Below are 26,410 nucleotides of genomic sequence, written 5' to 3' on the forward strand. Positions count from 1 at the left end.
TATTCTTAGTCTCTTGAGAACTGTATTTGGTGGTATGACAGTTCCCCCTTAAAAGTGTATCTTTCTAGGGCAGAGATTGTGGCTCAGTGGTGACCATTTGCGTGAGGCACTGGGTTTGATCCTCAGCACCACATACACAACTAAATAAAATAAAGTTATTATTTTAAAAATCCACTTGAAAAAAAAGTTTGTCTTTCTAAATTTTTTTTGATAAAGGCAGCCATGGGGCTGGGACATCTGCAGAAAGGCTTTTCTTGGGTTGGAAGCCTGTGTAAAAAGACACATGAGGCAGCTCATTCTGTTTTTAAGATCTTGTGAATTATGGAGAGGAGAGAAAGACTATGCTGCAGGAGCTGAGACCTGCAGATTCTGATCATACCCCAGAAAAACTTTTCTTTGAGGTGTGTGCAGACAGAAATGCCCAGCCCTTAGTTACCTCAGAAACTGATATCGCCTCCATTTAGCCAGTTAAAGTTGCCATCTCTGCATTCAGGAACAACTTGATGAATCCTCAGCCTTGAGGCTCAGGAATGCTCCCCTCCTGTTGTGCTGCTGTCAGGAAGGAATTGGATCGTTCAGCCTGGGAAATGATTTCTGGCCCCTGGTATCGGGTCCCAGGGGCCTTGGTGCAGGGAAAACCACACCGTTGCCCTGTCAGCAAACATTCTGCTCTGGCAGCCTAAAATGAGATGGACAACCAAGACAAACGGTGGCTGTGTGGCATGATAAATGAATTAATTATTACAGATACGAAGGTGGCATTAGTGCTCTCAGAGGAGAGGAAGTCTCTTGTGTAAGCAGCTCTATTTGCTTATGGATTGAATATTCCTTGTTCCCTCTCAGATGGGCACATATGTGTGTGTGATTCCCTGACCGTTATTTGAGTCGTGGCACAATTTGAACTTTATTGTCCCTTTTAAGCTCTGCAGTGTCTCCACTGCTTCCCCATCATCATCACCCTGGTAGGGGGAAAGATAATGCTCAGTGTCTCGTAGCCACGTAGTCACAGGGAAGATACAGATGGCACTAGTGTTTCCTTCTGTGTTCTCAACTCCTGGATCAAGCAGCATTTCCCCCGTAATGAATCACCTGCTGTGGTGACTATATGTGACTAGGCCATCTGGCCACCAAGCCCTACCGTTGTGCTCCTTAAAGAAAATGGGTGCCCTCATCTCATCCAAGAAGAAGTTTTAGAAAGTCACTGCTGAAAAGCATTTAAAGCAATCATAGTGTTAAAAAAACAAACAAACTACGTTCCCCTAGATCAGCATATATCAAGAATATATTTAGCTGCCTAGAGTTACCTCAGTACTTCTGACACTTTGGACCAAATAATTCTTTAGTGTAGGACTGTCCTGTGCATTGTAGGATGTCTGGAGCCACCCCTGGTCCCTGCCTACTAGAGCTAGTAGCCCTCTTCCAGTGTGACAACCACAAGTGATTCCATATGTCCCCTGGCAAGCAAAAACATCCTCACTTGAGAACTGACTGCCCTGCCCAATGCTGTAGCCGCTAGCCACACATGGCTATTTAATATTTGAAATGTGACTAGTCTGAATTGAGATGTGTTCTAAGTACAGTACTATATTTCAAAGACAAGTGTAAAATTTATAAAACACCTCATTAATAATTTTATATTGATTATGTTAAAAATAATATTTTATATAGTATTAAATATTAAATAGATACTTTATTGCATTAAATGTATTAGTAAAATTAATTTCTCTTTTAAATGTGGCTACTAAAAAAACTAAATTGCATTTTGTGGCTTGCATTTGTGGCTTGCATTTATTTCTGTTGGACAAGTGTTCATGTACCATAGTTGAGCTATTATTCTTGTGTTAGGCATTTAGATCCCTAAAAAACAGTTGAGTTTAAATTATTTTTTCCTTTGGAAAATTTTCATTTGTACAGTAAAATTATGTAGACACAGCATTTGTAAAGTGTTACATGTTGCCAGTTTTTTTCTCCTGAGTATCTATCTATCTGCCGATGCCATATTAAAAATCACCATTTGCCTTTTGATAGATTCTAGTGAGTGAGAAACAGGAGCTATATGCCTGAAGGGAACACGCTGTATCACACCAAAGAGAAGGGACTTTTGCAAACTCACATGTAACCTAGTTTTCAAAGGCCCATTTGCTGTCATTACTGAATTCTACAGGAGGTGCTGGTGACCCATGTTGAGTACTTAGCACACCCGGTGTCAAGCTGATGAAGTGATTGTTGTAGAGCTGTGATTTTTACACTAAGGGGACTGTGTCAGGGCTTCTCAACACGAAGAGGGTTAGGGCTTAGACCAGTGTTATGACTGGTGCTAAACTTTAGTGGAATTCAAATTTATATGATCTGGATTAAATTCACAGGTTAAGCTAACAGAGTAATCCACTTTGCTCTATAGAATGGCCTTAAAATTTTCCTGTTTCAAACAGCTACATTACTTGATTAAAACAGTGTTAAAATTTTTTAAAAATTGGTTCAGGTTTCAGATAGTTTATGTTTGTGTCTTTTTCCCCTTTCCCATGTTGGATTTTTTTTTTTTTTTTAATTTTTTGGGTACCGGGGATTGAACTCAGGGGCACTCAACCACTGAATCACATCTCCAGTCCTATTTTTGTATTTTATTTAGAGACAGGGTCTTGCTGAGTTACTTAGTGCCTTGCTTTTGCTGAGGCTGGCTTTGAACTTGTGATTCTCCTTTCTCAGCCTCCCAAGCCACTGGGATTACAGGTGTGCACCACCGTGCCAAGCTCCCATGTTGCATTTTATTTCATTTTATTAAGATGTATAGTTGTATTGTAAAAGCTGTATGTGCTAAGCCCATGGACAACATCATTCTAAATGGAGAAAAATTGGAAAGCATTCCCCCTAAAAACTGGAACAAAACAGGGATGCCCCCTTTCACCACTTCTATTCAACATCATCCTTAAAACTCTAGCCAGAGTAGTCAGACAGACGAAAAGAAATTAAAGGGATACAAATAGGAAAAGAAGAACTTGAACTATCACTATTTGCCAATGACATGATTTTATATTTTTAGAAGAGCCAAAAAATTCTATCAGAAAACTTCTAGAACTCATAAATGAATTCAGCAAAGTAGCAGGATATAAAATCAATACTCATAAATCAAATGCATTTCTATTCATAAGTGACAAATCCACTGCAAGAGAAATTAGGGAGACTACCCCATTCACAGTAGCCTTAAGAAAGATAAAATACCTGAGAATCAATCTAACAAAAGACCTCTACAATGAAAACTACAGAACACTAAAGAAAGAAATTGAAGAAGAGCTTAGAAGATGGAAAGATCTTCCATGCTTTTGGATAGGCAGAATTAACATTGTCAAAATAGCCATACTACCAAAAGTGTTATACATATTCAATGCTATTTGTATTAAAATCCCAATGACATTCTTCACAGAAATAGAAAAAGAAATTATGAAATTCATTTGGGAAAATAAGAGACCCAGAATAGCCAAGGCAATCCTTAGCAAGAAGAGTAAAGCAGGAGGCGTCACAATACCAGATCTTAAACTACTCTACAGAGCAATAGTAACAAAAACAGCATGGTGTTGTCACCAAAATAGACATGTAGACCAATGGTGCAAAATAGAAGATACAGAGACAAACCTACATAAATACAGTTATCTCATACTAGACAAAGGTGCCAAAAACATATATTGGAGAAAAGATAGCCTCTTTAACAATTGGTGGTAGGAAAATTGAATATCCATATGTAACAAAATGAAATTAAACCTCTGTCTCTTACCCTGCATGAAACTCAACTCAAAATGGATCTAAGACTCAGGCATTAGAACAGAGACCCTGCGCCTAATGGAAGAAAAAGTAGGCCCAAATCTCCATCATGTCAGCTTAGGATCTCACTTCCTCAAAAAGACTCCTAAAGCAGAAGAAATAAAATCAAGAATCAATAAATGGGATAGATTCAAACTAAAAAGCTTCTTCTCAGTAAAAGAAACAATCAATAACACGAAGAGAGAGCCTACAGAATGGGAAAAAATCTTTACCATATGCACTTCAGATAGAGCACTAATCTCCAGGATATATAAAGAACTCAGAAAACTTAACACCAAAAAAACAAAGAACCCAATCAATAAATGGGTTAAGGAACTGAAAAGACACTTCCCGGAAAAAGAAATGCAATTGATCAACAAACACGAAAAAATGTTCATCTTCTCTTGCAATTAGAGAAATGCAAATCAAAACTATTCTCACACCAGTCAGAATGGCAATTATCAAAAATACAAGCAATAATAGGTGTTGGCAAGGATATGGGGAAAAGTTACGCTCATATATTGTTGGTGGGACTGCAGATTGACACACCCTCTTTGGAAAGCAGTCTGGAAATTCCTAAGAAAGCTTGGAATGGAACCACCATTTGACCCAGCTAACTCACTCTTCAATTTATACCCAAAGGACTTAAAATTAGCATACTACAGTGACACAGTCACATCAATGTTTATAGCAGCTCAATTCATAGTAACTAAACTATGGGAACCAACCTAGATGCCCTTCAACAGATGAATGAATAAAGAAAGTGTGGTACATATACATAATGGAATATTACTCAGCCTTCAAGAAGAATGAAATTATGGCATTTGCAGGTAAATGGATGGAACTTGGAGAGTATCATACTATGTGAAATAAGCCAATCCCAAGAAACCAAAGGCCGAATGTTTTCTCTGATAAGTGGATGCTGATCCATAGGGGGGGGATGTAGGGAAGAATGAAGGAACTTTGGATTATGCAGAGGGAAGTGATGGGAGGGGTGGGGGAGTGGGGATGGGAAGGAGGGTAAAATGAGACAAACATTATTATCCTGTATACATGTATGAAAAAAAAGATATATAGTTGTATCTTAAAATTCAATTTCTGTGTCTTTCTTTCTTTCTTTCTTTCTTTCTTTCTTTCTTTCTTTCTTTCTTTCTTTCTTTCTTTCTTTCTTTCTTTCTTTCTTTCTTCTTTCTTTCTTTCTTTCTTTCTTTCTTCAAGACATTGGGTACCTAGCACCTGGAACAGTACCTGAACATATGTGCTGAATGAATGGATCAAAAGAAATATTCAGGGGCTGGGATTGTATCTCAGTGGTAGAATGCTTGCCTAGCATATTCAAGGCTCTGAGTTCAATCTCCAGTGCCGAAGCGGGGAGAAAAGAGAATTATTATTCAATAAAAGCTCACTATTTATATTATCGTTTCAGTTACCTGGTCACTTTTTTGCTTTGTCCCCTTCCTTTAGTGATAATTTCATTATGAAGAAAGTTTTGTGGCTAGGCTAACTATACTATTATTTTTCTTTTTCTTTTTTGGGACAGGGTTGCTGGGTTACCCAGGCTGGCCTTTCTCCACCACTGGGCCAAACTTTATTTCATCATTTTTATGTACCATTTTAGGGTTAATTCCAGATGGATTAATGTACTGTGTGAAACCTGGATCTCTTAATTCATCTGCAATCTGGTATTTATTTGTCCCAGCAGTACTCACTGACTCATGATTCCAAACCCTGCTGTATTATTTATGCTTTCACATAGTAAGCTCTTATAGCTTGAATATATTAAGTCTTTTCTCTTGGTTCCTTTCCATTTCAGTCCATTCAACCTTAGAATGTTGATAACTCACTTTATAGGATTTTGACTCTGATAGGATATATTTATTTTTGTCTTGAATCAGACTCTTTCCTCCTGGCATGCTTGGCCATGTAAGCCTTTTTAGGGAGCCTAGAGAGGAAGAGAAGTTAGACATCCAGGCTTATAGATATAAGTAAAGAGACATCTGTGCAGTTTCTGGCAGGTTGGTATGAAGTTGCTTTTATGTTTAAATATGTCTATAATGTGTCCATCTTTTAACATCTGCTCATCTTTGGTTTGAAAACAATTAGAGATGTGCATTTTTGCAATTAAGTAAAGTAGTTTTTACATTCTTGTATTCTGTATAATTGAACTGAGTTGGAAATCTACCATTTGCTTATAACAAGGTTCGTTAGAGTCATATCATTTATTTATCTGGTACTCACCCTGGGGAAGAGAGGAACTATTCATGAAGGTATATTTGAGATCATCTTGTAGAGCTAATGATTTATTTGCTTTCTTTTTCTTCAAAAGGCACATGCAGAGTGATTCAGGACAACCTGAGCCTGGGTTCAAACTCTTGCTGCTATTTAACACATATGTGCCTCCGTTCCCTCAGCTGTACAGTGGGGATAGTAGTACTTACTTTATAGGGTTGTTATGAGGATTAGTGAGTTGATATCAGTAAAACATTTACAACAGTGTCTGCTGTGTTAGTTTGTTTTAAATTAATTTGTACATACTTTCTTGTCACTTTCAAGTAAACAGTTTGTCTTTGTAGTACACACATGCTAGTCATGAGATTTGGCTATAAAAATGCCCTTGCTTCCTATTTCTTGCCAGTGTCCCAGGGTAGATGGAACAGAGGTACATCAGGTCAACAAAATAGAACTGAAAGTTCTGAAGCTAGTAGCACTTCTCTTTTGCAATAATAGTAGAGTACATATTCTAATATTCTATAATAAAGTAAGTTGGGTCACACTGGGTAGGTATCTAATTGCTAGGAGCTACACTCTTTAATCTTCTAATTCCACTGATGGAATGTATCCTATATAATCCAGAAAGAGAAAAATAAACTAAATTGTCTATTATACTATTAATAATAAAACAACTAGAGACTCTAAACAAACGTGGAAAGGTTAGGATCCTCAGTGGCATATCATGCAGCGTTAAATGATAATTTTGAAGCTTGTGAGGCAACCTAAAGGTATTTTAGTTGACATGTGAATGATAGGTGCCAAACTCTACCATGCCAGGAGACAGGGATACGAACAAGAGCAAAAGCTTGCCCTTCAGTCACTCTTATTGTACTCCCATCCTCCTGCAGTTGTATAGATTCCAGAAAAACTCAAGGGGATGCTGGTCCTAGTGGTGCACGCCTGTAATCCCAGCGGCTTGGGAGGCTGAGGCAGGAGGATTGCAGTTCCAAACCAGCCTTAGGAACTTAGCGAGACCCTTGGCATCTTAAGAGACTACCTCAAGAAAGGACTGGGATGTGACTTGGTGGTAAAGTGCCCCCTGCGTTCAATCCCTGGTACCAAAACTAACTAAACTAAACTCAAAGGGGTGGGGGAAGTAAATTCCCCAACCTTGAAGGCAGGGACAGGGAAGCTAAAGGAAAGAGGAAATAGTTGAAATAGGCCCCAAGATTTATCGATGGATAAATTCTGGTAAGATAGCAAATATGCAGTAAATGTTTGCTAAGTGCTCTCCTTATCTCATTAATTCCTCTCAGCTTTGTGTGGTAGGTGCACGCACTATGGTAAGAGTGAGTAAACTGAACTTTAAAGTGGCCCCATAACATGGTGAAGACTAGTGGGAGAATCGGCATTCAAACCCATTTTTGTCTTCTAAAATTTGTAAAGAGATTTTAGTCACAAATCATTATGGCCTCTAACTATGGGAAAATTCTTCCCATGAAAGTGTTAATACTTTAAAGCCATTAGATAAAATGGTTTTGTTAGAGTAAGAATTCTATTTACTTGGATTTTGGTTTTGTGTTGTTTTAATGTTAGCATTTGAGAGTTCTTGTCAATAGCTAAATAAACACCTGGTGTTACTGTTTTGAGAGATCTGCGTCTAAAGGAGCTGGGTGCAGCTTTCAAAAGAGAGGATCCCTTATCAGATCCTCAAAGCTTCGTCAGAGATTTCATTTCCCTGACGTAGACAGTGAGAAAGGTCATGACAAGTTTGACAACTGGGAAGCTGTTCAGGAAGGAATGGCAGATATGGGGTATAACTTGGAAAGTGTGCTATGTAAAGGGACAAGTTTTTATTTTCTTAAATCAACAATATAGATTCTCCACACCCTCCTGGGGGAATTCCTACTCCTTGTTTTGTTATTACATGAGATTTTTGAGGATTAGTGCCATTTTGATCACTTTAATGGGAGCTAATGTTTATCTGAATAGGATAAGGTTCACTGAGTACCTGTTCTAAAATCAATATAAAGAGCCCTCAGTCTCTGTCACATTACAGTCATTTACAGATGTCCCCACAGTACCTACAGTAAGCCTGAGGAAATGAAGCCTTGCCTGTCAACTGTCATTGAGTTCTTTGAAAAGGCCTTTGGCCCAGCACAGGGGGGCACGCCTGTAATCCCAGCAGCCCAGGAGGCTGAGGCAGGAGGATCTTGAGTTCAAAGCCAGCCTCAACAAAAGTGAGGCACTAAGCAACTCAGTGAGACCCTGTCTCTAAACAAAATACAAAATAGGGCTGGGGATGTGGCTCAGTGGTTGAGTGCCCCTGAGTTCAATCTCTGGTACAAAAAAAAAAAAAGAAAGAAAGAAAAAGCCTTTGATTTTGGCATCTTCCAATATAGGCTATAACTTGACATTTTGGAGGTAGTGTACCATGATATTGTTACATGTGGTCAAAAGAAGAAACCCAGGGCTGGGGTTATGGCTCAGTGGTAGAGCATTTGCCTAGCATGTGTGAAGCACTGGGTTCAATTGCCAACACCACATAACACTAAATAAACAAAACGTATTGTGTCCATCTGCAACTAAAAATATTTTTTGTAAAAATCCTCGCAATTAGAGGATTGTTTAATTAAGTCCACTCTTCAAATAATAGATTTTGATGAAAACTGTTACTAGGCATTTTAAATGAAGAAAATGAGATTAGTGTGCTATACACAGAGCATTTTCACATTCATGTTCCTACCCTCTAGAACAGTCTCATATACGGAAAATGCTCAGTAACTTATTTGTTGATAGAATGACTGAAATATGTGAAGATTCTAGTTTCCTCTTTGGCTAATATGCCTTTCTCATGTAAGCATACTAATGGACGGCATACCATATTTTCCTTTTCTGAAAACATCAAAGGATGTTTATTAAACTCTCTTAATTCTTGAACTTGGTTCACCTGGAAAGGTGAAAGAGCTAGAATAACTAAAACAACTTTGAAAGAGAATAAAATCAGAGTTTTCACACACTTACATTTTTTAGCTCCAGTAATTGAGTCAGTTGTATCAGTGGAGGGATAGAGAAATAGAGTCCAGGATGGAAGAGAGTTCAGAGGTGGACTCACACACATATGGTCAACTTTTTTGGCGTAGGTGCAGAAGCAGTTTAATGGAGAAATGAAGTGTTGAAATAATTGGACGTCCATAAGAAAAGAAAGAAATTTTAACCTGAGCCTTACACTTTATATAGAAATTAACTCAAAATGAATCATAGTTCTAAATGTAAAATGTAAAACTATAAAACTTTTAGAAGAAAACATAGAAGATCTTGATGATCTAGGGTTGGATGAAGAGTTCTTAGGGCTGGGGTTGTGACCCAGTGGTAGACTGTTTGCCTAGCACGTGTGAGGCACTGGATTTGATCTCAGCACCATATAAAAATATATGAATAAAACAAAGGCATTGTGTCCAGCTACAACTAAAAGTATATTTTAAAAAAGAATTCTTAGATGTGACACTAAACATACAACCTATAAAAGAATTAAAAATCAATAAATTAGAACATCAAAATTATAAACTTTTGCTCTATGAATGGTCCTATTAAGAGGATGAAAATTTGCCCTAAAATGAAGGAAAAATTGCAAATCTCATATCCGACAAAGGACTTGGATCCAGAATATATAAAGAAGTTTCTAAATTCAACAATCCATTTAAAAATGGTTAAAAGACTTGAACAGATACTTCACCAAAAAAGATGTGTTGGTGGAAAATAAGTATAGAAGTTAACATCGTTCACCATTAGAATAGTGCCAGTTAAAATTATGGTGAGATCCATACCATGTCTGTTAGAATGCCTAAAATAAAAAATTATGCCAATACCAAGTGCTGGAGAGGATGTGGTAAAACTGATCTGTCATACATTGCTAGTGGGAATGTAAAATGATATTATGGAGAAGCAATTATGATGACAACTAACATTTGAACCATAAATACTATAAACCTACCTCATTTACTTCTCATGCTGTTAAAAGGTAAAACTCCATTCCATGACATATTTGAAGTAGGTGTATTTTCTGAGCTCAAATCATGGTTCCTAAGGTGCTTTTTGGACCTCATTGAAGTACAAAGTAAATTACCATATATCCTATCCATTGGGGCTGGAGGTGTAGTTCAGTGTTAGAGCATGTGCTTAGTGTACCCAAGGCCCTGGATTTGGTCCCAGCACTGAAGATGATAAGAAAGATCTATTTATTGTGGAAATAGATGGTGGCAGTGAATTACATTGTGAATGTAATTAATGGCCCTGAACTGTATACTTAAAAATGAATAAAATGGCAAATTTTATGTTATATATATTTTGCCACAATAAAAATTATCAGTTTAACTCTGTCATTTAGTGGCTTCTACCCGGCTTTCAAATGGAAGTGATTAATCTTCAGTGCAATGATACAATGAAGGCAAATGTCAAAAAAATCTAATAGAATTCTGTAATGCCTTCCAAGAGACAAATATGATCAATTAGAATCACATACAGATTGATTTCAGTATTTGGCAGAACCTGTCTTTGTGAAGACATTTTAAAAATGAAATTGTTAAACTTTATTACCAATCACCATTAACAGATGAAGATTTGCAAATGACTTTGATAAAAGGGAGAACTATTTTAGACCCCAGTTAAGTGAAATGTTACTTCCCCCTTATTATAATTTGAATTTTGTCAATAAACATTTTGTGGAAATTGTTTTCTCATAATAAAATACCTACCAAATATCCTTGATTTTTTTCCCACAAAACCTAAAATATAATTTCCTGACCTTTTACAGAAAATGTTCGTTGACCCCTAGCTAATTTTTTTATTATTTATTCTTTTATTCTCAGAATTTTTCCCACAGTTTTTTAGTGCATGACAATTGGACATATTGGTAGGATTTGTGGCTACATATTCATCTGCGCGTGCAATATAACAATATAATTTGGCCAATTTCACTCTCCTCTCCTTTCTCTCCTCCCTGCTGGTCCCTTTCCTCTGTTCTACTAATCTCCCTTTGATTTTCATGAGATCTCTACCACTTTCTTTTCCTTTTTCCTAACTTCTATGTATTAGAGAAAACATATGACTCTTTACCTTCTGAGTTTGGCTATTTTGCTTAATATAATGGTCTCTAGTTCTATCCATTTTCCTGCAAATGGAAATTTTCGTTTATGGCTGAATAAAATTCCATTGTGCATCTATGCTACTTTATCTTCTCCATCTATTGATGAACACTGAGGCGGGTTCCATAGTTTGGTTTTTGTAAATTGTGCTGCTATAAACATGGATTTGTACGTATCACTCTAGATGATGACTTTAATTTTTTAGGGTAAATAACAAGGAGTGGCATAGCTTTGACCCCTAACTTTAAAGCATTATTTTTAAAACAATCAAAATTGCACTCTGTGCTCTGCTTTAGTTGTAGAGCATCTAGATCCCGTAAATGTTGATGTATTGCAAATTCTTATCATTTAGCTCAAAATATTTTCTAGTTTTCATTTGATATTTTCCTTAACTCACATGATTTAAAAGTGTATTGCATAATTTCTAAACATATGGAGATTTTCTGGTAATCTGTGTTGAGTTCTAACTAAATTCCAGAGTGGTCAGAGTACACATTGATGTCAGTCTTTTGAAATTTGTTGAGATTTGCTGTGTGGCAGTATATAGCCCATTTTGGCAGATACCCAATATGTACAGTGATTTCAACTGTCTTCCAAAGCCATGGATATCCAAATCAGGCTGGTCCCTATAACTTTTTGTAGAGTCCCCGTTTCCACTACATATAGTAGGTATGCTTGTATTTTTAGTGTATCTTTCTTGTTTCTTGATCCAATTTTTCCCTTCCCTTGTGTTTTATGCAGCTTAAAGCTAAGAAAAATCTTTGTTGTATATTTGAATCTTAGGAGCCTTCAATTAATTGTTCCATGTCATAGTCCCTAACCACTAAATTAAGTGTTCACTTATACATTAACCACTAAATTATGTTCACTTATACATAAGAACTTTTGTATGCTTTTTTTCTTTTGAGTTGACTCATTTGCTATGTTGTACTATTAATCTCTAGAAACCTAGTCTACCTTGCCTTTGGCAAAAGGAAATGACTGTGCTTCCCTGGGCTGTGTACTTGCCTGATATCAAACAGTTATCTTATCTAAAGACACATAATTATGCTGTGAACTAAAGCTAAAACTATTCTGTTGGATTAGCCCAGGCATCCAGGTTACCCCTATGCACAAATTCTACCCTTTCAGTTCTACTAATATTTGCCTGTATTTTTTGTGTGTGGAAAAGAGGTGGTATATACAAATAGAAATTCCAGGAGCCAGGCATGTAATCCAGTGTCTTCAGGAAGCTGAAGGCACAAGGACCACAATTTTGAGGCCAGCCTGGGCAACTTAGTGAGACCTTCAACAATTTAGCAAGACCTTGTTTCAAAATTTAAAAAAATAAAGAATTGGGGATGTAACTCGGTGATAGAGTGTCCCTGGGTTCAAAATCTAGTACCAAAAACAAAACAGAGACTCATCTTTGTGTGAGGTCTGGTATGTTAGGTGCTGTATCACTTAACTTTTTCTTGATTAGGGATCCATTGTTTGTTATTATCTCATACTAATTGCTGGAAATATTTGTGACAATGTGCGAGCTTGACTGCTTAGAGAGAAGAAAATAATGGAATCGAGGCAAGGGAAGCTTATGCCACAGTAAAGCATTAGCTTTCACCTGGAGATTCCTGGTCCACTCTCTCTGCCACAAGTGGACCTTTTATTAAGTATACATTTTCAACACTTATAAACTGTATAGTAAATACGTGTAACTTTGTATTTCATCTCGTGAGATCTCCTGCGGCATGTTGCAGGAATGTAGGTATTGGAACTCCTTAGATAGGCAGCCAGCTGATCTGCTTTCTCTGTTGCCGATAAGAGGGAAATAGGAGGCATGAGTATATTCTTGCTCTTTTTGTATGGTTAATTGGGGCTGATTGTGGAGTTTTTGTCATAGAAAATGAACACTGGAATTTGAGGTTAGTAGTGAAGTGACTGACTCTCGGGACACATTGGAAAACAGAAGATAAAAGATTTTGGTGAAAAAAATATATAAATTTTAGAATGTACAACACAAAGAATGAACCTACGGACATTAGTTAGTAACAATTTGTCAGCATTGGCTTATCAGTTCTAACAAGCAGACAGCCTAATAGAGGGTGTTCATAATAGAAGGAAGAGAGGATAAGAGGTATACAGGAACTCTAGACTTTTTACTCAGTTCTATAAACCTAAAAGGGCTCCCCACCACCACCAAAAAAAAGGGTCTGTTCATTTAATTTTAAATAGCTGGTTTAATGTCCTTCATGGGCTCACATCACACGATTAGTGTTTAACTGCCTCACCCTTGGAATCTCTCATAGGACTAGTGGTGTGCAGTTTGAGCTGGTGTCCATTAGATTTGTTGCTCTTGTGTTTATTAATGTTCATTAACTGCTCTTGTATCTCTCTCTATTTGGTGGAACAGTTGGAATGCCAAGATGCCTTGGAAACAGCAGCCCGAGCTGAGGGCCTTTCCCTGGATGTCTCTATGCATTCTCAGCTCAGAATTCTGGATGAGGAACATCCCAAGGGAAAATACCATCATGGCTTGAATACACTGAAGCCCATCCGGACCACTTCCAAGTAAGAGGCTCTGCTGGTTCAAAACTTATCCGCAAGGCACCAAAATCATTTTTGAAAAATAGGTTAAGATTGGGGGAGTTGGGGACACACTACTTTTAGTCAAGGGTTCTGTTTACTGAACAGTGTATTTTAAATACTGACTGACCTCTCAGTGCATGTTGACAGTTTTGTGATCTGGGTTTCTTGCCATAGACACCAGCACCCAGTGGATAATGCTGGGCTCTTCTCCTGCATGACTTTTTCATGGCTTTCTCCTCTGGCCCGTGTGGCCCACAAGAAGGGGGAGCTTTTAATGGAGGACGTGTGGTCTTTGTCCAAGTTCGAGTCTTCGGATGTAAACTGCAGAAGGTAGGCCTCTTTGGTTCACCCTTTTCTCCCACATACTGGGTGCTAGGGCCTGAGCTAGGAGGGTGGCTGCTAAAGTGTGAAATCTGCAGCTCTGTGTCCTTTAAGGAGCTGAACTGTCCTGGGGAGGGTGGGTAACCTGGGATGGCTCTCCCTTTGCTCTTCTGCTTTGTCTCCTATTTTAATTGAATCCTGTTTTAACCTCGGGCTTTCTTTCTCTCTCTCAGCCCCGCTTCTCTTCCTGAGTCTGCAGGGAAATTATGTCGGGCGCTGCCTTGTGACAGAATACATTTTTGTGGTAGCTGAATGTACCATTAAAATCTAGTTTGCAGCTTTGCATTTTACCACAGGATCCTTCAGAAAGGGTTGGGACCCTCAAAAAAGGAAATTCTCATGCACAAGCAAATTTTATTCAAGGATAGACCTTTTTTGGGGAGGTGGAAGGAACGGGGTTTGCTCTCATCATTTTCTGCACTTACCCAGGAAGGGAATTTTTTTTCCACAAGGTGAAGACTATGTGCATAGTTTTAAAGGAGAGGCTTGTGTGTGCAGTGACAGAGCCTGGAGACCAAAGCGATGGCAGGAGGGAAACTAGGGTGTGTCTCTTCCCCTGGGAGATTTGTAACAGAGGACATGTGCCCTTGTTAAGACTAGAGAGACTGTGGCAAGAAGAGCTGAATGAAGTTGGGCCAGACGCTGCCTCCCTGCGAAGGGTTGTATGGATCTTCTGCCGCACCAGGCTCATCCTGTCCATCGTGTGCCTGATGATCACGCAGCTGGCCGGCTTCAGTGGACCAGTAAGTTCTAGCCATCTTTTCTGACCATCTCCAGGGGCCCAGCCACGGCCAGCTCTAACTCTCTCATTCTGTTGCAGGGGTTGTGCTCACCTTTGGGCTAGTTAGCAGCCTTAGAGATACCTCCAGACCTGTTGAAAGGGGTCAGTGGATTTGGGAGGAATGGAGGTGTGTCAGCAGCTAGGAGATTGGAGGGACATGATTGTGAAAGAAGACACAGAGCTGGCTTGCTCCTGGGGTGGGGTGACACTGAACTGATTCTGGTTCTGCACAGGATCAGGCTTCTTGGTCGTGTGTTGACATGAAGTGACAGTCTCAGTCTGGGCAGATGTGTCTTGACAGTGCTGTGAGTGGGTGAGCACAGTATTGTGTGGCATGGGCTGGTTAGCCAGTGCTGGTGACATATACTGAATGCTTGGAGGTGGAGTTATCACATTTGGCAGTCCTTTGGCAAATGATCACTGAAGAAGGCTTTTTGAGTCTGCCTGGAGTCTGTTTCAAGTTTTGGTATATAGTGGAAACCATGGCAAGTATTGGGGTGGCAGCTGTGTTTTTTTCCTAGTCTGTTTGGAACCAGAGTAGGTAAGGGAGCCTTTGACAATCAGTTTCCTGAGCGCCTGTTTCTTACACCTGCTGTGCTGCCTTACACTTGAGATTTTGATTAAATCTATTCTCTACATATTTGCCTTGAGGCATCGGAGCAGTAATACTGCTTATTCTGTGCATTTTCCGTGTGTGGGTAAGCTGGAGAGGTTCATGGTTTTGGTAAGTATGTGCCTAAAATGCATGGTGATTAGGTAAAACTAATTTACAGTTTTATTTTCATTTTGTTTTTTAAAATGTTTGATGTCTTTTTAAAAGTTTTGAACTCTTTTTCTGAAGCAGAGGACACTACTTTTCTCGTATTGTGTTTCTATATTAATTGACCAACTAACACACTTTTATATAAGTTTTAAATAAAAGGGACCATGTAACAAAAATGTTATGTTGTTATGTTATTGACCAAAATGGCAAACATTTCCATAGAGCCAGCTTCCCCCAAGAAGAGCTTCTGTCATTGTTTCACTACAGGGCTGGTGGCTACTCTGATCCTTCATAGAATTCTTTCATCTGTGTAGCATAGTATTTAGGCTTTCTTGATAAAGTTACAGTGGGTTTTCTTGATTCCACTGTCTTCTAAAAAAAAAAAAGAAGAAGAAGAAAGAAAGAAAAAGAAAAGAAAAAGAAATTCCATGGATTTATGGGATTTTAATTTTTTACTTAGGGAAAAAAGTTACCTGTACATGTTCAGCTGGATGACTTTAAGGTCACACCCTCAAGCATCTGTTTATTCCTTAATCTCTAATTTATGATGCAGCACACTGGGATGCTAATCTCTAGAAAATTCCTTTAGATGTCAGGGAAAGAGAGTACCTTCCTTTAACAGGAAACTGGAGCACGCTTCTCCTCTTGCCCTCTCGGGAAGAGCAGCTCAAGGCCAGTGTTCTCTCATGGGCTTCTGTCCTGGAACACCTGAAGAAAGCAATGGACCTATCCATCAACTCGTTGAGAAAAATATCTAAAAGTGTAAACAATGTAGACTTCATTTTTGGAGCTCCAGTTCTGAACCATTTCTTAACTGGAAATCGAAGAACCAGGCTGATTTTGAGATCAGTACTAGCAGTGAGCAGACCTGTGTGTGGACTTCAGTCCTTTCGAGGAAGATCCATTTTAGATTTTTGCATATTTTCTAATCTGGCATGGTTTTCTAACTGGCTTAATCTGTTCTTCAGAAATCTGCACAAGAACAGACTCCCCAAATTATAGCCCACCATCCCCAAATAGAACATCATTATTTCTTGTTCCCCCTTAGATCTCACTGAATTTTGGTTGCCATACACAGAACAAATGAAACACAATCAAGTTGTGTTTTTCTTTGTGTGTGTGTTTTAAATTGCTGGCCAGCTCATACTAGATGTGTGTGCATCAAGATGATCCAAGGTTCTGGTGATGCCAGTGGACCAGCACTCTATGCAGGGTGCCCAAGGGCACACAAATGTTAACCGAGTACTAGAATCTCTAGTGTATGGTCCTGGCCCAAGATGAGGAACCGAATTAGTAAACTTACAGAGATGCTTTCAGGCCTTCTTAAACCAAGGTAGTTTAAAAGACCTGGCCTGACCTAGGATATGTGTGTGAAGAGTTAGCATCTGCCCATAGCCCTGCAAGAGAAGGCTGCCTCTGCAGCGCCATCTCTTGGTGATGCTAGCTCTGCCCCAGAAAGGACAGTGAAAAGCCTTTAGAGAGGTAAGTTCCCACCCCTCCAACCTTTCTCCAGCTGCAGCTCGCTTGGTGCTGTCAGGATCTGGACTTGGGGGGAGTCTCTCTGTAGTGGAACCAGTGACAGAAGCTGTTCTTTAGAATTTTCAGGATGGCTGTATTCTGCGGTCAGAATGAGAGAGTCAAGCTGGGCAGAATCTCTCGCCAAGAGTTCAGGTAAGGTAACGTTTATTCACTGGGGGAATGCTTTCCACAGCCAGACAGCTATGCTGACAATCTCAAGTTTTCTCCCAGTTTGTTTAGATTTAAATGACAAATGTGTAACTTTTTAAAAACTGAATTTTATTTGGATTTTTCATGAAAACCTTCTTTTCTTCCATATGAAATAGTTTGAAATGTCATTGCTTTTTAAAAAACCCTGTGTGTTGGAACTTCTTTAATCTGCTGTTTCCTCTTTTCCCCCCACCTCTGAAAGTTTTACATAGTGTAAACATTTGTTGTCTTTTACCTTCCCTGTTCCTCCCCTCTGGGAGGTGCTGATGCTCTTATCCGTGCTGAAAAATGGCACTCTAAAGGTATGGGAAGGAAGGAACCCCAAACAACAATCTGCTGTCCTTTCACGCCTTCCTTTGGAGACTCTTCCTTCAGTGCCGCAGTGTGTGAGAAAGCGCATCACTGCACGCCATCGTACTGAGTTGCTTCACGGAAGAAAGGGTTTTGACCCTGTGACTCAGTTCCGCATTTTGGATGCATACTGGAAAAGAAGCCAATCTTCTTGCTAGTAAACCAGCAACCCAGCTGTATGCAATGGGGACCCAAACACTGGATATAAACATAAAAAATCTGAGGGAGGGAGAGGTGGAATTCAGTAGTTCTGAGAATCTGAAATCTAATGGATCAGGTTATTTACTGGGACTTGACATAAATCTAATTGGTGGGGCTCTCCTACGGACTAGTGAATACCTGGTATTAAGTTACTTTCAGGAAAAATGAGAAACACAGATTCACTCAGAGAGAGTCTGGGTTCTGGAATTTAGCATTAGCTACCTCAGGACTATTGTGCCTGGTCTCCATTTTTTTTTTTTTTTTTTTTTTTTCTGTCACTCAGTGATAATTCACAGCTGTGCTAATAGCCTTTGCTAAAGGAACCAGGGTAGATGGGTGGATGGGTTTTAAGTTAATTCTTTTTCTTCTTTTAGAGTGGGGAATTGGTTTGGCCTTCTTTTGTTGTAGTTTGTTTGGCTTAATTTTTGCCAGATCAATTTTAGCTGCAAGTACTTGAAAAGACTCCGAAGGATGCCAGCAGTTTTTCCTCGAGGCCTAGAATTTTGTATTCTATCCTGAGCAGAGGTAATTCCTCACAGCTTAGTGCACCGATTGCATTAGCAATTTTAAAGCAGACTACCTCTTTAGGGAGTTTTTTGTTTTGCTTTGTTTTTTAATTCTCTTTCCTTAGCAGCAAGGTCTTTATTTCTAGAGAATCTCCTCCATTGCAGAATCATTGCAACTTCAGGAGCCTTAACCAGTTAAATGCTGTCAGCCTGATGTACTCCTTCGGACTCTGGAAGCAGATATTGGTTCTGTTCTGTATTTCTACTGTGTGTAGTTGAAACAACAGTCGGAGGCCAGATGACCTGTTAGATGGCCAGCCCTGTGTAACTCGACTCTGTATGTTCCCACTGTATGTTACTGCAATGCTCCTGCCCTTGTACAGTGTTTGTGAGATGCTCTTTGAAGATGGTACCTTTATATTTTTTCATTTTCAATAAAAGCACATTACTTCCCACTTCCTGGTATTTAATACTGTTGCTGAATGTGCCTGTGTGAGTGTGTGCTCCGGCGTTGCAGGACCTCAGAGCTGGAGGTGGCACTCGGTGGTTCTTGGGGGCTGGCCGCCTTCCCTCCCTGCAGGTGGTGTTAGACATATGCTACCTGAGGTAACATGTTTTTGTTTTTGGGAGGGAGTGGGGCGTGGGGAGGGCCCATGGGAGGGGCTCTGGATTTTTGATAGTCTGCTGTTTGCTTTCTTCTGTACTATTAAACTGCTGATGTTTATTTTCAGGAATGTTTTGCAAATGCACTTCTCACTCTTCCCCAGTACAACTGTAGGTACACTGTTCCTTTTTATCAAATAAGCACGTTTGAAACGATACAAAGAAAGGTCTTAATTTCATTTAAAGAAATGTATCCATGTGTGGAGATACTGGCATAAGGTCAATATATACTTTTGAAGGACCATGTGTTTAGAATTAATTTCAGCTCATGGACAGGTTTATGTTACATTAGAAAGAGTAACAGTTACGATGAAGTCCTTAAGGAAGAAAGTCTTAATTAGACCTGCCGCCTGCAGAATGCCTGAGTAAATTACCATAGGCAGGTTTCAGGAATATTCCATCCTCCAAGATGGTTTTTGCTTTGCACACTGATCCCTGTGTCCTGGAGCAGCCTACTCTTTCTAACTTAACATAACCCTGTGGCATTGTGTGTGGGTGCTGTAGGGATGTTGACAGTGGTGTATGTTTCTCCCTGTAGGCCTTTGTGGTGAAACACCTCTTGGAGTATACCCAGGCAGCAGAGTCTAACCTGCAGTACAGCTTGCTGTTGGTCCTGGGCCTCCTTCTGACAGAAGTTGTGCGGTCCTGGTCGCTTGCACTGACTTGGGCATTGAATTACCGAACTGGTGTCCGCTTGCGGGGGGCCATCCTAACCATGGCATTTAAGAAGATCCTTAAGTTAAAGAACATTAAAGAGAAGTCCCTGGGTGAGGTGAGAGCAGAGTGTGTGCTTCACAGCAGAGCTCACTTCCCCAGCTTGAGCTCCTCCTTCACCCTGGGGCCCGACTTTGTCCTTCATCTTCCTCCTGAAGTGAGTGACCTGTGTCCTGCTCTTTCCATCTTGCAGCTCATCAATATTTGCTCCAATGATGGGCAGAGGATGTTCGAGGCAGCTGCCGTTGGCAGCTTGTTGGCTGGAGGACCCGTCGTTGCCATCTTGGGCATGATTTATAATGTCATCATTCTGGGACCAACAGGCTTCCTGGGATCAGCTGTTTTTATCCTCTTTTATCCAGCAATGGTGAGTAAGCCTCCTGGCTGTATCTTGGCAGCTACTCCTTAATAGACAAATTGTTTCCATTGGATTAGAGTAGGCATCACCCTTCGTTTGGAATTTTCCTCAAAGCAGGTGCCTGCTTTGGAAAACTCTGGAGCTGTATAGTGCTTAGTCTGTATAGACAGGATTTTGACTTGAGAGGAAGTAAGGTGTCACTTGCATAAAGGCAATGGCTCCCAGTGACATTAAAAAAGAGTCTGAATGAAGGAGAAAGCCAACAGGTAGACCCTACCCCGGGTAACACAGGGGTTGAATTACCCCGTCTTCAGTTGATGCTCTCTGGTAGGGCTCTCCTGCTTCTGCTTGGGTAGCGCTTGGCACCCATGAGCACTATGAGAATAAACAGTTATTTGTCCTCACTGCCATACAAAGAGATAAGAACTGGATAATATTTATTATAACTCAGTAGATCACTTGTTTTTTTTTTGTTGTTGTTGTTGTTTTTGTTTTTTTAAATAGCACAACAACATGAAATCTGGCCTGTCCCAGAAAACAGGATTACTCACTGTATTTAGAGTGACCTGAAGCAGATCAAGCAGTTCTTCAGTTTGAACGAGCTCTAACTTGGCATAGCTTTGCTTTTCCTTTCAGATGTTCGTGTCACGGCTCACTGCATATTTCAGGAGAAAGTGTGTGGCCGCCACCGATGACCGTGTCCAGAAGATGAATGAAGTTCTCACCTACATTAAGTTTATTAAAATGTATGCCTGGGTCAAAGCGTTTTCTCAGAGTGTTCAAAGTGAGTTTAAAGATTTTCTGTGTGCATGGGGTAGAAGGATTTCTGTATTCTTTGGGTCTGATCCCTCACACTTGACTTCCTGAGCACATTGGACACTAGAACTTCTAATGTCTACAATCATAATGTCATAGAACCTTGATGTTCAAAAAGGGTCTTCAAAATTTGAACCCATAACCTCATTTCACAGATAGGAAATTGAGACCTGGAGAAATTGTGATTTTTCTTAAGACAACACAAATAATTAGAATGATTTTGATTCCAAAGCCTCCATATTCTCTCACTCTGCCCATGGTTTTCCAGCTTGGCAGTGAGGATGTCACAGATACTTAATTGATACTTAATGATTGCTGAGAGTTCAGCTTTGGTCCGTCCCCTCTACTCTGGTTGTGAATGTACCAAAGTTAGTTGTGGGACCCTGAAGTTTAGCTGAGCATCAGGGTGCCTGGATTCTGATCCTAGTTCTGCTGCTCACCAGGGGCTTGTTTTATTTTTCTAAATAATTGTTTATGTTGAGTCACAGGTTCTCAGTGCCTGGCCCCATCCTGATCTGTAAATTCAGTGCAGGCATAAACATGTCAAATATGTAAGTGCCACAAAGCTGGGAGGAATCATGATCATTAGTACAGACTGGGTATTCAGAACAATCTCAACAAATGTTGGGAAGATGGGCCTTAAAACCCTTAAAACTGGTGAAATTTAAGAAGAATATTTAAAGGTACTTTTGAGTTGAAAAAAAGAATACTTGGGTACATTTAACCTTAATTTAAATAAAAACTGCATGAACCTTTAATGGACATAATCTCACATTGAGCTAACTGAATACAGTGCTGTTCAACAGCTACTGCAATTTTAAGTGGAATAGAAATATCCTGTTTAGATCACAGTAGCTGGTGTAGTTTCATTGATTAGGCCTTCAGAAACTTATGTCCAGCTCTGGACGCTACACTTTTTTCATGAAGGCTGTTAAGCTAAGAAGCATCTAGAGGTGACTTCTCTGAGGTACCCAGCAACGGATCGGGCTGCTTTGTAAAGTAGTAGTTTTGTTTCCACCAGAATGGAACAAATGGCTTCTAAGTGGACATGCCAGGCATGTGGATGGCAGGATGACTGCTGCAGGCTCTCCTTCTGTCATTTTATGATCTTTCTGAGATTCCACTCATCCTTCAGTCCCCTATTTTGCATCATCCTCTGTTTTTGTCAGTTTGAAGAGGATTCTTTCTTATTATGTTCATGGCTAAGATGTATGATCAGTGCAGTGAGTTTGGTGGGGTTTTTGTTTGTTTTGGTCTTGTTTTGTGGGAATCAAGTTTGGTGTTTTTATATGACTTGCAAACTAGCTGTCAAGATATTGTGGGCAGTGGTAATGCCTTTAGGGTCAGGGCATAGCTGCAAAGAATCACTTTTATGTTTAAAATAAAACTTGCCTTCATGTCTGTGTATGTGTGTGTTTGTGTGTGTGTGTGTGTGTGTGTGTGTGTGTGTGTGTGTGTTGATATTGGGGATTGAACCAGGGGTGCTTTACCATTGAACCACATTCCCAACTTGCTAAGTTGCTGAAACTGGCCTCAAACTCAAACTGGCCTCAAACTCGCAATTCTCCTGCCTCAGCTCCTGAGTTGCGGGGTTATAGGCGTGCTTATGACGCTGGGTTGATACCTTGCCATCTTATCACCCTACTTCCTACTCCGTGGTTCTAGTATTCTGTGATCGCTTTGTTAATAAGAGTGTCAGTTTTGCAAATACTTAAGAAAATTACATTCTGCTTGTAGAAGTTGTATTTCACCCATCTTCCATTTTCCAACTGCTTTTTTGTGTGCCATCTCCTTCCCATTGCCAATATACAGTAGGCATTTTAAGAAATCTTAGTTCTTTTTTAATTCTCCAGTGCTGTTGAACAGTCTTTTCTATGATTCCTGAGGCAAAAAATAAGCAACAACCAGGAAAGCAAACAAAATTGCCAGTTGTAGATACAATTAACATATTTATTTCTACTAAACCCAAGAGACTTACAAGAAAAAGGTAGAAGGTGATCAGTGTACTCATTTGAAGTGACTACTTCCCGTTAGATTCTTTCCTGTGACTGATCCATTTCAAACTTCAGCTCTAATGGTAGAGTTGATAAGTCATTAATGTTTGCACCATAGGTATTAAAGGGTCATTTTAAAACCTGTTTGTGACTGAGGACCAAGTCTTGTTTCGTTTTGGAGGAACAAAATCCAATGTTTCTTTTGACTTGTTCTAAAGGCGTCTTCTTTTTTATTCATAGAAATCCGAGAGGAGGAGCGTCGGATATTGGAAAAAGCTGGGTACTTTCAGAGCATCACTGTTGGTGTGGCTCCCATTGTGGTGGTGATTGCCAGTGTGGTGACGTTCTCTGTTCACATGACCCTGGGCTTCGATCTGACAGCAGCACAGGTCAGGGGACCCTCAGGGGTGGGGAACATTGATGAGTGGGGAGCGAGCCCTTGCAGATAGTGTACAGGTTATTTTTGTCAACTTAGGTTTGGGTTTAATTCTGAAAATACCAATCAATCTGTGGTTCATATTTACTGAGAATTTTAATTGAAGGTCTCATGAAAACCTTACCTTTTAAAAAATATGACTCATAGTAACATTTGACAGCCAAGTTGCAGCCTTTCTACCACCCGAAAGGAAATTGGTGATGTCTTGTTATTATAGTTGCACAGGGTGATCATGCTCAGTTTCTCCTCCTTTCCCATTTTAAGGCTTTCACAGTGGTGACTGTCTTCAATTCCATGACTTTTGCTTTGAAAGTAACACCATTCTCTGTAAAGTCCCTCTCGGAAGCATCGGTGGCTGTTGACAGGTTTAAGGTAAGTAGCTCCTTGCTCCTCCCCTGTGTCAGGAGCTGTCCCTGGCACAACCCACTGCTGCCTCTGTTCTATGGGGCCACACAGGTTAGCCACATTGGCTTTGATTTGCTTTGAGCCTTTTGGCAAGTTGGTGAGGAGGAGGCATGGAAGACACTGAATTAAGGGACAGACTAGTTATGTTTTTAAATTATTGTGAACTTTTACCTTTCCTGGATGACTTGGTCCTGGGGTTAGTGTTCCCTCCCAGAACACCGAGGCCCAACTTGGATTCATGTCATAACTCACTGGGCTTTTAAGGGATTTAAACCTAGAAGACCAGAACTGCCAGGTGACTGTCAGGTTTCCCCCCCCCCCCTTTATCATTGCTGCTGTCAGTTTGGTTGATATACTAAGCCCTTGTTTGATACTTTCTTTCTCCTGCCCTGTGGTTGCCACTCACGATGCAGGGAATGCAGTGACATGGAAGTAGTCATAAGTCTAGATCATGTTGGGAAGTACAGTTAAGTAAGTACCAGTTTTTTTCCTTGCAGGTGGTTAGTTGGTCATACTTTGGCCGTGTTTTTTGTGCCATCAGAATAATACAAATAAATGTTATAAGAGGAAGATATATTTGGGAGGGTGGAGGGAGATAGATATTTGAAAGTGATTAATACTTATTTAAAAGAAAAAAAGAAAGAAAAAAAGCAGCTGTGTCAAGTGGACTGTATTTCCTTAACATTGACACTCCTATGCTCCTGCTCATCTTTCTTTGCCAGTGAGAATAATATGAAAGTGATTTTGGTGCCATGAACACTCGAAGCTCAGGTGTTTGAGGGATGGATGTCACCCCCTTAGAGCTCAGCAGAGAACAAATTTGGTTTTCCTGTTAAGACTGGAGCATACCTTCCCAGGATTTATTTATTTATATTATCTCCTTATTCATAGTTAATCAGGTGAATTTTGTTGTATCAAGAAAGTTAGCCTCCAGAACACACCCCCATCCCCATTTCCTCCCTACTTCCTGGCCTGGCTGCTTCACAGATGAGAGCCAGAGTCATGTGAGAAGAAGTGGTCTGGTGGCAGTCATATACTTCCTGCTTTGTGGAACCCACAGTATCCACTCATGGGAGAAAGCAGATGTTTTCGCCTAAAGCCCTCCCTCCTGTTTGTTTCTGTATCCTCGTTAGTGGATGGATTTGGTTGGATTTTGGATGAAGAATAGAATGCATAATATAGCCTTGTTCTCCCCTTGTTTTGGGGGGGCTCACTTCTCTTCACTTATTAGTGAGGACTTGTACTAGCAGATGGCATTTCATCTCAGCGTTCCTTCCTCTGTCCCGGAAGCATCAGCGTTAATAATAGTAAAATCACCCACAGTGCTATTTTATGTCCCATGAGACTTCAGTCCAATTCTATCCTATGCCTCTTGGCAGGGTTTTTCCTTTTTTAAAGTAGATGTGTGGCCCAAGATAATGAGTATTTATTGCTTAATCCTTTCCCAACTCTAAGCTGTTTCTTTCTTATTACCTTCATGTGCTTATTAATTAGAATTATGTTGACTTCATTAAGGGTTGTGGGGAAGGAGCTGTTTTTTAGGTGTAAGGCAGCTGTTTATTATAAATGTTCCTGAATTCATTAGAGAAAATCTGCCTTGATCCTGGGGCACCATCTGAAGCAGTCTTTTGAAATGAGACTGTTCCTGAGATCACATCTCTCCTGTCATCTTCTAGGAAATGGATGTGAGAATAACCAGGGTGGGCCTTGCCTGTTTGATCTATTTTCTGCGTGTGAAGTTCGGCGGCGGTGCTGCAGAAGCCTGCTTTCACCCGCGGCCTTCTTAGTTTGCATCATCACCTTTCTCTTCTTAACATCAGACTTGGGGATCTGATAGATGAGCAAGCAGGGTCCTTTCTCTATTTGATATTCCCTGGAAGTACATCCTGCACAAGAACTCACTGCTTCCTGTTGGGTAGTGTGGATAAAGGAGAGACAAAGGGATACAATTCCCAGGAGAGAGAACCTATAGAAGGGTGTTATTTGCTTGACCCCACTGTAGTGTGGTTAGGTTTTATAAAGACACAGGATGCCCAATTAAATTCTGCATGGGATATACTTATACTGAAAAATTGTTCATTCTTTGTCTGGAATCCAAATTTAACTGGGTGTCTTTTATTTTATCTGGTGTCTTGCATTTTATTTGTAGCCCCTCTTCTGCTCAACTGATACATTCTTATCTTTTGGTGAATGAAAGTAGTGTTTTGATGGTCAGTGTCCCGTGGTAAAGTTGAGGTTTACAGTTTGTGCATCTCTAAGATTCTGTTGTCCTGGCAAGTGCAAATCCAAGTAGGTATAAATGCAAGTGTCCCCATCTGCCTCACGGTGACAGGGCAGGGTAACCTGAACTGAAATCCTCCTGGGGGAGGGCAGGGCTAATTAAAAGGAAACGTGGAGGAAGAACTGTGTACATGATTAGGCATCCACATATTTCTTAGTAATTCATTAAGGCCTAAACTCTCTTCATCCTCTTAATAACTCCAGGGGAGAGAAGTGATGGAAATTCTGTCAGCCTGTGGTTTTCCTCTATGAAGGTGACTAAAATATTTGTTATTTTTAGCTCAGTTTCTCAGGAAGGCTCTGAACACATGAAACCAA

The 26,410-nt window shown here is 39.9% G+C and overlaps 1 protein-coding gene across 6 annotated transcripts in view; it reads left to right on the forward strand.

The window, feature by feature from the left end:
* Positions 1–26,410, forward strand: part of ABCC5 (ATP binding cassette subfamily C member 5) — a 90,090-nt gene that overhangs the window by 26,421 nt on the left and 37,259 nt on the right. For 5 of the 6 annotated variants that reach the window (XM_079101532.1, XM_079101529.1, XM_079101531.1 and 2 more), the window contains 8 exons: positions 13,540–13,697; positions 13,890–14,045; positions 14,692–14,839; positions 19,628–19,861; positions 19,997–20,170; positions 20,798–20,945; positions 23,212–23,360; positions 23,672–23,779. In XM_079101532.1, the coding sequence (XP_078957658.1) occupies positions 13,540–13,697; positions 13,890–14,045; positions 14,692–14,839; positions 19,628–19,861; positions 19,997–20,170; positions 20,798–20,945; positions 23,212–23,360; positions 23,672–23,779 (1,275 nt within the window). Of the gene's footprint in view, positions 1–13,539; positions 13,698–13,889; positions 14,046–14,691; positions 14,840–17,236; positions 18,882–19,627; positions 19,862–19,996; positions 20,171–20,797; positions 20,946–23,211; positions 23,361–23,671; positions 23,780–26,410 lie in introns of those variants that run through there. The other variant, XM_079101534.1, reaches the window with a different exon arrangement.

Source organism: Sciurus vulgaris (assembly GCF_902686455.1).
Source record: "Sciurus vulgaris genome assembly, chromosome: 10".
Lineage (NCBI taxonomy): Eukaryota > Metazoa > Chordata > Mammalia > Rodentia > Sciuridae > Sciurus > Sciurus vulgaris.